The sequence below is a fragment of the Leptonotus elevatus genome, chromosome 14, assembly GCF_054856555.1.
Source record: "Leptonotus elevatus isolate MCC_2025b chromosome 14, RoL_Lele_1.0, whole genome shotgun sequence".
NCBI lineage: Eukaryota > Metazoa > Chordata > Actinopteri > Syngnathiformes > Syngnathidae > Leptonotus > Leptonotus elevatus.
In genome coordinates, this window is record NC_141252.1 from 6,835,745 (window position 1) to 6,848,654 (window position 12,910).

A 12,910-nucleotide genomic window follows, 5' to 3' on the forward strand; every position below is an offset into this window, starting at 1 on the left:
GATGTTATTAGATTCTCCAGGAACAAAATGGTGTATCTCCCTCACAAAGAAGCTACCATTAAGTTTAGTGCGAGCTGATGAAGAACAATAAATATTCAAGGCGTGAAAGTGTCTTAAAATGAGAAATGTTCAGTCTGGCCTCTGCGTGAGTCATTTCTTCTCCTTCTACTTGTGAGACAAACACTGAAAGCCGGCGTCCTTTTCGTCTGGCAGAGGTGAAGTGAGGCAAAGGAGAAAAGGACGGACGATTCGTCCTAGTGCTTCACTGTCTTGTAAAATATCCCGCAGGTTACTCGCGTTGGATGGCGCTATCCGGCTCGTGCTTTGCATGGCTGGAATAATAGTGTGGATGGTGATCAGGGTCAATTTCGAATGCCGGTTACTAGTAGTCAAGGAGGCCGATAACCGATGTTCATTTTCAGTAAAAAAAAAAAAAGGGGGGGGGGGGTATTGGTGTAAAAATTATTTAAAATACAAATTCAAATCTTGACTTTGTTGCAATGTCTTAAAGCATGTTTATTGAACAATTGTTCAGCCTTCTCAAAATTTGGAAGTTTTTGTTGTTGTTTTTAATTTTAGGCAATAGTCGTTTCTAACAAAAAATGTTCAGGGAGCTCCCGAGGTGATCAATGCGTGTTAAGAAGTTAAATGGAAACTTAAACAAGTAAATACCATAGCTTTCTATAGCAAGGTTTACCAATTCCGGTCCTCAAGGTCCGGAATCTTGCAGGTTTTAGATGAAAATAACTCATCAAACAGTTTGCCAGCGATGATACATCAGTTACGTGATCATCTAAATGCACTTGAAAAACGACTTGGATTATCGTTGTGTTCCCTTGTTTTCCGCTCGGGTTAGATTCCAAAAAATGCCCACAATAAATGAAATCGGCGAAGTAGTTAGCTTTATGTTTTACATTCATTATAAATATTTTAAGGCTCTAAAACCCCTCACCACACGGTTTATAAACTTTTCTCAATGAGGCATTTACATATTCTCAAATTTCTCTCTTGTTTAAACATTCCCAATGTTCAAACTTTCATAAAATTTATAAAATACTGTAGGTACATTACCGTAAAAAAAAAATTATGCAACATTACACTAAAAAAAAAATCTGCGAAACAGCGAAGCTGCAAAAGGTGAACCTCAGATGTTTCTGTATTTTTGTCGTGTAAATTAACAACTCCAAGTCGAAAAACTGACGTTCATATTATTCCATGGTTCATTTGCCTTCATTTTAGTGTAACCTACAAGACAAAAACATTCATGTATAATAATATATAAATAATCTCATATTGTTTATCCAACAATTCCTCCAGTTTATTACAATACAGATTAATTTATTACTTGTGTTTGTTCAAATAAATACATCGGAAAAGAATCTTGAAATAAATAATTGTACATTAAATCACAATATTGAGGCGGTGGGGGGGATTCAGAATAAGATTATTTTTCAAAATTATTTAGCCCTAATTACAAATGCACATCAAACACACACCTATGAACCTGCACGTCACACACACACACACACACACACGAGTCCTCCAAACATACCAGAGGAGACCGGCGCCCCTCATCCTGGCCTCTGTCACAATCGCTTCTTGTCGCCAGGCTGTGTGTGTGTGTGTGCATGTGTGTGCGACTCCCTCGAGTGCGTTGCCAGGCAACCGCAGCTGCATTAATATGTAGTGGGGGGGGGGGGGTGGGGGGTGGAGTACGGGAGAGAGAAAAAGGGAGTAGGGGAATGCCTCTTGTCTGAAAAGGCAGCGCGAGGTGTCGGGTGCCCTTCGCATCACTCCTGACAAAAAGGTGCTCCAAAAAAACAACCTTCAAAGTTTGCTTCAAAAACTCTTTGACGCGGCAGCGGACGCGAAGTGAAATATTTTTTTCCCCCGCTTGTTTTGTTTGTTTGTTTGTTTGTTTGTTTGCAGAACTGAGACGAACGAGGAGGACGGAGGTGTTCACGTCAACTTGACAATCATCCTTCCACTCAGACAAGACCAGGCAGAACCATATGCGCGTTGGAGCTCCAGCAAGTTGAGAGATGAACAGTCAAGTGGAGCGCTTGGACGACAAGTGAACCCCCCCCCCCCCCCCCCCCCCCACCTCAAGGATGAGAGGGGTCCGCCGTCACTTTAGTTGTCTGCGCGCTCCTGGGAAGTGTCCACCTCCAGCATGTCCATGTTATTCCTGATACTTTACAAGGTAGGTCTGCATATTTAACAGGATGAATGTATGTATGTATGACCTGAGGTTATGTATACTTTATAAAAGAGGGGTGAATGATGTTTTTGTGTGAATCATTCATGGCGGTGGCCAAAAAAAGACGCTCCGGGGTGATGGTCGTCATGTCATGCGTGCTGTTAGCAGGTTAAAGTGGCTCTTACGTAACATAACGGCAACAAGGACTTTAATTGACGTCTGACCCTCGGCAACATGCTCGCTTCTTTTTAGCGGATTTATTCGGCCGTGCATTTTTTTTTTTTAATGTAGGCTTGACCCTTAGAAGCTTTTCTTTCAAATATGTGCTCACGGGACAATTCGTTAAGTGCGCCTCACAGTTTTGAAACTTGTCATCATATTTTGGTTGCATGTGCAGCATCTTTAAGCGACTAAAGGCAAGCAAAACTTTATTTTTATGGGGGGGGGGGACAACTCTTAAGTTTAGAAATGAGCTACGTAGGCAATATTAGTAAATTAAATGTGTTGTCATATGGACAAACAACCCGTAGAGAGAACATGCGAAGAAGTCCATGGCTGAGATTTGAACCCCGAACCTCAGATGTGCTAACCACTACTCGACACTTTGCATTGTGCAGAAGAAGGCGATGACGTTTTGGCCATACATCATTGCATTCTCTTTGATTCCTTCATATCTGGAAAAATAAATTGCTAATAATACAGATGTGGTAACCGCCGAGCCAATTGAAATTCTGTTGCTGACCAAATTAGCAGCACCGGAGCATGTTAACAGTCAGAGCACAGAATCAATTAGACAATTTTTGTTCCTAGAAAGCTCTCTGGAAGAAAAAAAAAAGAAAAAAGAGTTGGAGTTCCAGCAGAATAGACTGACACGTGATCAGCTCCACAATTTTCATGTCATGCTTGTCAAGTCCTTGACTTTTTTTGTTCCCTCCAGCTTGTCTCATTAAACTCAGCATTCATGTTTTTGGAATGTGGGAGGAAGCTGGAGTTACCCCATGCAAACTCCACATAGGAAGGCGGGAGTCGAGATCCAAACTTCAAAACTCTTAGGCAGAGTGCCCACCAATTGTTAAAAATAATAATAATAAATCAATCTCCAATGGAGTAAATAAACCACCTCATGGCAAAATTCAGGAATTGTGATTAAATGTTTTGATTGTCTGGCCTTGGTGGAGGTCCAGTTACTGTATTAGCATACAACAAGTAACCCCCAAGGACCACATGAGTAGCCCACGGGCCTGTTCTAAAAAAATTGCTCACCAGTGATGGGACATTGTGATTTCCTTGGAAGAGATTTAAACAAATATTTGTTTCCTAATTAAAAAATAATTAACATAATCAGTGTCATCACATAAATGAGTAATATTAATTACAGAAGTTAATTTGAGCAGAAGTGTGTAACATCCCTTTGTGTTTTTTATGTGGACCTTTCCCCAGTTATTTCAACTAACTTACCTATTTGCAGATTTTGTGCTCATTCTGAAACATGCCACATACGCATTTTTACCAAAATCAAATCATCTGGAAGCCCGTTGTTTTTATAATTGACACGGTATTAAACTATATGGGTATCATAGTTTGCCGCGTATTTACAGTTTAAACAATGACAGGCAATCCATTACTCACAGTCAATCCATAAAAGACTGAAAAGAAACCGCAAGTTCATTCCAGCTGACGGTACGAGACGCTTTCTAATCTTCAAGTGTGTAGCGGTGGGCGTGCACCTGCATGCGCATTCTGAGACGCCAAAAGCGAGCGTGCCTTGTCGGCGCGCGTTAGCATCTGGCCCTCCTTGTTTGACATGCTCGCGATTATTCACGTGGCAAACGGTTTCACTCTTCACTGATCTGCGGATGTTAGCTTCTATTAGGCGCAAGCCAGCAGGAGTGTTTGGATTCGAGGTCTGGCATCACTTCTTCTGTCTGCTCCTTTTTTTTTTTTTTTTATCTTGTTGTGTTTTGTTTTAAACGCCTACGGGCTTGTTGCTGCACAGGTGCGAGCCCGGTCTCGGAAGGATAATAACTCGGGGAAGAAGAAAAAGGTTGGACTGCCGAGCGGCCTTGACAACGACGGCTCGGATTAATCAGGCGTGAAAGTGTTCAAATGAGCTGTTGAGTGACAGGCCAAATCAATAGTGAGAGATAACAGAATCCTCTGTACTTCTTCCGGATGGGGCAAAGTCAAATAACGAATCAATTGGAGCCATTGCCAGGAGGAGGAAAAATGATCTTCCCTCTGCCTATGGTAATAAGCACGGGCGAGTCTTTCTTGTCGGGCCAATTTCAAGTTCATACGAAATGTATCGGGCAAATATGCAGATGCAGGGTGTCCCGCAAAACTGACATTGCCTAAAAAACGTAGCCCAGTGTTTTCCCACCTTCCCTGAGCCAAGGCACGTATTGTCACGCTAATAATGTAACCGCCTAACTCATTTCTTGTCTCATTGAAGATTAGCTATTAGCATGAAATTATTAACGTTAAAATCATAGCAATGGACTTTTTGGTATTTTGACCATTTTTCATTTTCTGAGAAGCGAAACGGGTTGTAAACGTTTTGGCAATGGCAAAGAGTGGATACTTTGGAGTAAGGGTTAATCCCCTTTCGTGGGTAAACTGCATGCTTAGTAAGTCTGTGATTGACTGCTAGTCTAGTACTTTTCATTTCTGGCCCCTGATCAACTCCTTTGTTGTTCTGGCAGATGCTGTTTTGCATCCTGTTGACCTCGTGGCCTCACAGTTCTCAGATCCAGGTTCCAATCTTAGCTTCAATCTTCCTGTGGGCAGTTTGGAAGTTGTTTTTTGTTATGTTTTTGACTTAATGAAAATCAATACTCAGATGTATTTTTTTTTAGCTACATGTTTCGCAAATGACTATCTTGAGTAGCAATGAGTAGCTTAGCTTGTGTGTTTCAATTTGGTGTACACTGTATGGGCACTTTGGAGGAAAACATGCTCGATGGTGTCATCATCTCCACCGTCACTAACGATCCTGCCTCGCCTCTAACTCTCTCTTTCATCTCCTCTACCTCTTGAGAGTTGGCAGACATCTTATAACGTTCACAAAGATCTCCTGTCAGGTAGTGGGGACGCCCTCTTTATGATGCTCCCCAGGAGGAGCAATCAAGGCCCGTTGTTTAAAAATCAGAGAACCAACGCTTGAAGTGCAACAACAAAGCCCCCAAAAGAGAATTTATGGATCACGAGAGCAACAGGTCCCGATGTTTGTTTCCCCCTTTTTACCGTGAACAAGGTTGCACAGAGCTCATTCTGATTCCGATTCACGATGCACACAAGACTGGAAGAAGACTTGCAGGTGCGCACAAGGAGTTGGAGACCTCAATGCAGCAGGCGCCGTATAATTAACTCGCACTTATTTTGCATTTTATTTGCCAAGGAACTATATCGATGTCAGCTGAGGAGCTTCATTTGGACAAAAGTAGTGCTTTGTCGCCATCTTCTGGCATCTCAGTACGGCCCCAAGTAACTATTCTGTGGTGCATGCTGCCAACCCATCACCAAAGCTAAGCATATGCAGTATACTCTTATATTAAAGTATGCTAAAGGCAGTCATAAGGAGATAATTATCACTTTAAGAAAGGGGAAAAAAACAGATTTTGGCACCTATTTTAATTTTTTTGTAGACAAAAAGCTAACAAAAAAAATACATAAGTTACTCACGCTTGTGTGCTCATGGCCAAGAATTTTTGTAATTGATCATACAAATCGTACTCCAGCCTTTCCACTTCCTGTCAGGAAGTCTATTTTTGGTTCACTATCAGCCTACAAGCTTTTGCTGTCGCTAGTCGCCGTGTGCAACCCACTGACCTGCAAAAGAGACAGCACGTTTCTCCTGAGAGGTTTCGGATGCCAACTCGCACAAGCTGCTGCGCCTCTGGGATCTACGACGACGACAGCAACCAAAAAAAAGAATATACTATGGTTACTTTTTATACACGCCTCGCCGCAGGCTGCATAAAACAATACACAACGAGTTGAAACTCGGGAGTGTGCCATCATTTTTAACGGCTGCAATCAACAGCTACAGGAAGACGGTTTCAAGCAGAAATCCTCTCTAAAGGCCACAGCTTGTTTTCAACCGTACCCCTCATTGAACGACAGACGAATGAATGTTTCAGGGTTGTGAACGCTGCACAGAGCAGATGGCTGATATTCTATTAAAGAAAAACGCCTCCACCTAATTTATTTTTGATAGGAAAATAGTTGTGAAAAAAACATGGCGGCACGCAGGCGGCTAAGTAACATGCGAGAGGCAAGATGACAGTGTTTTTTTTTTTTTTACTATTTACAGATTGGGGGCTATTTTTATGGTGGGGTTTTATCCATGCATTCGCTTTAATCAAATGGAAAATTTCCAAAATTTGGACAGACTTGCTTTTTGTTGGAATTGTGAGAATGTCCTGTCAACAAAAACATATAGCTCAAAATGTTGGCTTTTTTTTTAATCTAAAAAAATGAAAAAAAATGTTAAATGCTAAGAAATGGTAAAGCAAAAAAATAAAAAATAAAAATATTCAATAATAATGATAATAATTATAATATTAATATTAATAATAATAATAATAATTTTTATTATTATTATTATTATAGAAATAATATAAAATATACAGATGTTTTATATAAATACTTTTTGTCGAGACAGGAACCAATTTTGCAGTACCAATTTTTTTATTTTAATATAAATTATTTTGGGGGGGAGGGGGGGTTATGAAGAAAAAAAACATTTTCTTTGTTTTGTTTTGTTTCTACTTTTTGGGTTAAACTATATCATGTATGTTTACATGAATTTCTGTGTTCATTCCAGACTGGTGTGAAACGCAAACTCCAAATGCTTCCGGGGAAAATGATCAACTCTGTCTATAGTGATGAAGAAAGGGGAAGCCAAGACAAAGAAAGCAAGGAGGAGACCATCTTGGCCATGTTGGGCATCATCGGGACCGTTCTCAACTTGCTGGTCATCATCTTTGTCTACATCTACACCACGCTGTAGAGACGTTCTACATCAAAAAGAGCCATGACGACCGATGTGCAGACATTTGTTGGAGGGCTTTGGCGGAGCAAAGACAGGAACGGGATTAAACGAAATCGAAGGCCATGCGGTGGACGTGCAAATATCCACAATATTGGCTTGCACGTACAGAATGCGCCAGACTGATTTTGACTTTAAAGTCTTTGAAGTGCAGATCCCCCTCCTCAGATGCATCGCAAAAGACTGCAATGACTTTTGGAAGAAAAAAAACATTTCATAATACTATATATTCTTATCTTAAATGTGTTTCAGATTTTCTTCTGCGGAATGAACAATGTGAAATGAACAGAGACTTTTTTTTTAGACGCGTTTCTCAACAAAACAGAAAATTAAGTTATTTTGAACAGACTTGGAAAGGAGAGCTGTTGGATTGAACTTTATTTTGAGTTTCCATGCCATATTCTTCAGGAAAAGAGTACCCTTGGCTAGCGCGTGTGTGTGTGTGTGGGGGGGGTTGTGTTTCCTATAGGTAAAATTGGTGTGAGTTTTAAGTGCTGAAATCATCAGAAGGCCATTCCTTCTTCTCCCTCTTCAGATAGTCAAGTCAAATAGTCCAGTTTGCATCAAATTCAAGACATGATTCATCAATAATTGACTGAACTTTTTTGCCCAAATTAGCCAAAAAGGCCAGAAGCGTTCAATCCATCAAAATTTGAGCTGGCAACTACGCCTTATATGAATTCGTAGAAAAGTTCTCATCAGGTTATTATCATCCACTCAATGCTTCAACCTGTATACGATACAGGCATGTACATACGTACACTTTTAATATTCATTTATTGGAGGGATTTTTATAAATTTCTTACATTGTGAAATCCAAGAGTTATACTGGACATGACCCGGGGCAAAATAGATGTTTTCCGCTAATGTTGATTTGATTAAAAAGGGTAATTTTGTGGAATTGGAACTTATGTGATCTGAACCATTTGTACAGCGGAACCATTGAAACTGAATTTTGCTGGGTGACTTTCACTTTTCATTTAAAAATATTTTATAAAAGTGAATTAAATAATTCAGGGTCAATATTAAAACCTGTACATGCAATGTTTTAATTAACGTTTTAACATTCCTAACTGTTATACTAGTAAAAAGTGATGTTCAAATTGCACAAGTGTCATTTTGCTATAAGTATCTTTTTTTTATATATATATATGTGAAAGGACTTACTAAGTTCAATGATTGTGTTTTCTTGAAAACAGAAAATCACAGAACATTCACTTCCACATTTAGCAACATTTCAGGCAAAATTAAACCAACACCTTTGTAAAATCTGTTATAAAGAATATGTTGTTGAAATTGAGAAAAATACATTTTAAAAAAATTCTGTTTTGACAATGATTCTCAAAATGTAGAACAGCTCCCTCTATTAGTATAAGGAAGAAGAAAAAAAAGCCTAATTACAATTCAGCTGTATTTGAACTTTTCAGTTAAGTAACGTTTGCATTCAACCTAGAAAAAAACTGTTTGTTTTTAAACATGCATTTTAGGTGAAACCTTAATTTACCGGTACATTTATGTGCAATACATAATGGGCATAACGGGACAGGTCATTATTATTCGTGGATGCCGGTGAGTTTTTTTTTTTTTTTTTTAATTTTCTTTTTTTTAACATTTGCCATGACAGTCACGTTGCAGATGAGAAACTTTGTTGAAATGCATACAGAGTTAAAAAAATATATAAATAAAAAGGGTGTTTTATCAACATTGTGTAAATGTGGCCTGGCAGCTAAGCCACTGAGAAAAAGTCTGACAATATTTGCTGACATTATACATAATGATGTTTTAAACGTCTTTTTTCCAGAACATGTGTGGTTTAACTCCTGATTGTATTCACTTTTGTGGGTGTTGGCAGTTCTGCTGTATTTTGCAAGCGTACCTAATGTACAGTCTAGGGAAAACTGGTGACCTGCATGTATAGCGCCAGTTGGTCATCAAGTCTACATCGTGAAAAACCTCATGACTTCAAAAAGTGCCTGAGACCCCTTTGTGTCTCTCCATCACCTTCTCATGGAACGGAGGCAAAATGAGACCAGATGGGAGCTTTCTAATAAAAGCGGGAAAAAGCTGCGTCCTCATCTGACCACCACGGGACTGCGCGCTTCCAATGCGGATCAATAAAGTACTTCTGTTGAAAAACGAAGGCCTATTAAGCACACAGGACACACGCAGAGAAGTCTGAATGTATTCTTAATTATCCCCATGGTTTAGCTGGCTTTCAGAAATGTATTTAGTTACACTATTTTGCTCTTTAAGTGTATGGATCCGAATGGCACTCCTTGACTTGTTTGCTGCAAATGTGAGTTGTTTTTTTTCATACTGCAATCTTTTTGTAAAAGGAATAAAGTGATGTGAAGAAATTACTGTTCATGTGTTCTGATTATGAAATGAAATTGCGTTTATGATCTACTAATAACAGTAGTTAAATAATGAGTTAAAAAATGGCAAGTTACTTTTATATTACACCTTTGACATCGAATTGAAACTATTTAAACTCTGTCTTGAAGTCATCAGTTCTCTCTCCGATTGAACATGTCATCATCATTGCGCTCTCTCTCTCTCTCTCTCTCTCTCTCTCTCTCTCTCTCTCTCTCTCTCTCTCTCTCTCTCTCTCTCTCTCTCTCTCTCTCTCTCTCTCTCTCTCTCTCTCTCTCTCTCTCTCTCTCTCTCTCTCTCTCTCTCTCTCTCTCTCTCTCTCTCTCTCTCTCTCTCTCTCTCCTGATTATGATTATTCATCAAATAAATATATATCTCTCTCTTTATATATATATATATATATATAAACCAGAACTGTAACTTGGAGCACAAGAATGCGACACAGCACTGAAACACAAACCAAATCTCTCAGAATAAATTCACTTTTTTCCCCTTTTCTTGTTTTTGTACTTCTTCCTTGAAAGTCACGCACCATGTAAGTCAGAATCATTCCCCGAATCTCTCTGGTAACACGTGAATTAAACCCTTTTTTGGTGGAGGAATTTAAAGTCTTCGTTCAAAGAGCGCAAATTAGCATCAAAAGGGTATTTGAGGCAGCCCAGCTGCTTAAATTCACGCATGCCCTTCAGCTGGCTTTAAACTCTGTTTCACCTGGACCCAGCAGGCGCACACTTCAAAATCACTGTGAGCAACATCGGGCAGAATCCTAATGTGGATTATATACCTTTAGAGAGTCAGTTAGCAGTGTACTAAATCAGGAAAATTGTGAGAATCTTGGAACTGTGTATATGTCATAAATGTGGGGATTTTTATGGAAACAGGTAACAGTGGTCAAGAGGGACCTTAAAACAGTCCAGAGAACTGTCTGCGTAACCACCACATTTGCATGGGTTCCGGCAGAAGAAAAAAAAAGAGAAGCATCAATTTTGTTAGTTACAGTAGGACTAAATGGCCTTTTACCTTAAAATTTGAGACTGCTTGTCCACAGTCCTGGATTTTGTCTTTTGATTTTTGGGCGGGGGCTCTATGGTCCTTCTTGCTTGCCCCCCAAGAAGTCTACAAACGGCCGTGATTGCACGTCCATGCAGACGTTCCAACAAGCTGAGCTGATAAGTAACAAACAAAAACAAATGCCATCTGCCGCACGGTCCACACCAAATCAACCAGCACGCTAACAACGAGCAGCGTCCAGCATTCTCTTTTTTTATTCAAGCTAAGTTGCTGCTGTGAAGGCAAAAACACACTATAATTTAATTTTAAAAGAACAAATATTGTTCCCAGTGGGGCGTGCACATTTGCAGCCTTTAAAGGGGAAGTCAACCTTTGACAGTTCTTGACAAGAATATGTTTTATGTGACCTGACTATTCTAAACATGACATTCTGATTAATATTACATTTGTGGAATCTGAGTTTTTTTAAGCAAAATCAAGCCATTTTTATCCATCTCAGGGGGCGGCCATTTTGCCACTTGCTGTCAACTGAAGATGACATCACAGTTGCTTAGGCAACGACCAATCACAGCTCACCTGTTTTCTGAAACTGAGCAGTGATTTGTTGTTACCTGAGACATGAGCTGTGAAGTCATTTTCACTCGACAGCAAGTGGCAAAATGGCCGCCTTCTTATATTTTGCTGCTTAACTCATATTCCACGCAATATTATTATACCGTATTTAGACTAGTAAGGCTGCATAAAACATTGTCAAGAAATTCACCCGCAGCCATTTTCACTGAAGCAAACCCCTTCGCTCCCAGGTATTTTACTGGAGTTTGACTGATTTTGCAAGGCCCACAGAATATTGTGTTCTATCGCTATAAAAACATATAAAAACCTACCAAAAGAAAAATTTGAGTCTCTTCTTTCGTCAGGGGAATTTTTTTTTAAATTTCTATCTGTTTCCGTTTTGCAGATATTAGCATTAAAATATAGCTAAGTTTCATCATTATTCACATATCTGATTAAAACTGTGGGGAAAAGGGCTTTTTGCAACATGGGCCTGGTTGATCTCTTACGCTCTGCTGCCACCTGCTGGCCGTTTTTGTAATAACTACCATTGCTTTAAGTGTTCTATTCAGTTCAGAGGCTGCATCAAAGCCTTCTGTAAACTCTGCCATTAAAATTAAAAAAATAAAAATAAATAAAAATAAAACATTTATACGTTTTTGGAAGAAAATGAGTTAAGACTAACAACCCTCTCAACATTTCATTACAAACCACCACATGTGGAAATAATTAGACTTGACTGCGAAAAAGGGTCAAACGAACACGTTGCTGTAATTAAATCTGAGCTGTGTGCTTCAAGAAGCGGATTCCGTTAAAAGCATTTATTTTTTTCCAATGCGACCTTAAGGTAACAAGCGCTCATAAAGCATGCATCGAAAAATGTGATGCAATTTCATCGCTGCGGTTTTGCACAACAGGCTGAGAAGCGGAGAGGCGAGGAGCTTGTATCTGGAGCCTTCGATCTGATGTCCACATGCACTTCTCAGATGGATTACACACTCTTTTTTTTTTTTTCATTCCTGAGGTGAGATTACATGTTACATGCTTTTCAGATATCTGCAGCTCGCCGCTTTGAATCAGACTGGCTTGCTTTAATAGTTAACGGTCAGTCATCATTAACTGGTTTTGGTATCTCTAATAAGGTTATTGTTTTAGATGGTTTGTCATGAAGTCAAATCTTTTACAAGATGGGGCTTCTTTTTTGGCCAGGAGGATTACATCAGCCTGAAAAGAAAAAAAAAATCACGAAAATACAACAATAACAAAATCCACTTATTTTTTGGAATTCCCTGACATGGATTTGTTACAAAACTCAACAACGCCATCCTCGTTTTTGTAGTGAAGATGAAAGTAAGTGTTGCTGTCAAAATAAGTGAGGAGAGGCTGACAGGCTTGTGAGGAATAACAACCAGAGGCGAAGATGTAAAAGATTAATGAGCGGACGCCGTCAAGAACAAATCACTCACATAAAAGCTCCGTCAACACTGGCAACGTGACTGCCCACCCCCAACCTCGGCATCAAAACACCCGTTCCTCTCTCAACCTGTCATCGTTTCTGTGTTTGCAGCACAACGTAGATGTGACGATGGACGCCGCGCTTAATCAAATGTGAATATATTGCACACGTATGATTCACAACCATACATTAGTGTCAAAGTTAGAATCAACTTCACACATTCAGCTGTGAAAGCGAAACTACAGGTGTTGTGTTTTGTGCTTCCGTT

The 12,910-nt window shown here is 39.5% G+C and overlaps 2 protein-coding genes across 5 annotated transcripts in view; one reads left to right on the forward strand and one right to left on the reverse strand.

Moving 5' to 3' along the window:
• Positions 1-12,910, reverse strand: part of LOC147162767 (uncharacterized) — a 66,867-nt gene that overhangs the window by 44,748 nt on the left and 9,209 nt on the right. For all 3 annotated transcript variants that reach the window (XM_086095794.1, XM_086095793.1, XM_086095792.1), the window contains exon 4: positions 6,029-6,102. In XM_086095794.1, the coding sequence (XP_085951920.1) occupies positions 6,029-6,102 (74 nt within the window). The remainder of the gene's footprint in view (positions 1-6,028; positions 6,103-12,910) is intronic.
• On the forward strand, positions 1,749-9,601 carry tunar (TCL1 upstream neural differentiation-associated RNA). 2 transcript variants are annotated; one of them, XM_086095796.1, is made up of 3 exons: positions 1,749-1,807; positions 1,930-2,203; positions 7,026-9,601. In XM_086095796.1, exons 2-3 carry the CDS (start codon positions 2,174-2,176, stop codon positions 7,209-7,211), a joined length of 216 nt encoding a protein of 71 aa, XP_085951922.1. In that variant the 5' UTR covers positions 1,749-1,807; positions 1,930-2,173; the 3' UTR covers positions 7,212-9,601. The 2 variants fall into 2 exon arrangements, with proteins under 2 accessions (XP_085951922.1, XP_085951921.1); XM_086095795.1 differs by having other exon boundaries at positions 1,760-2,203.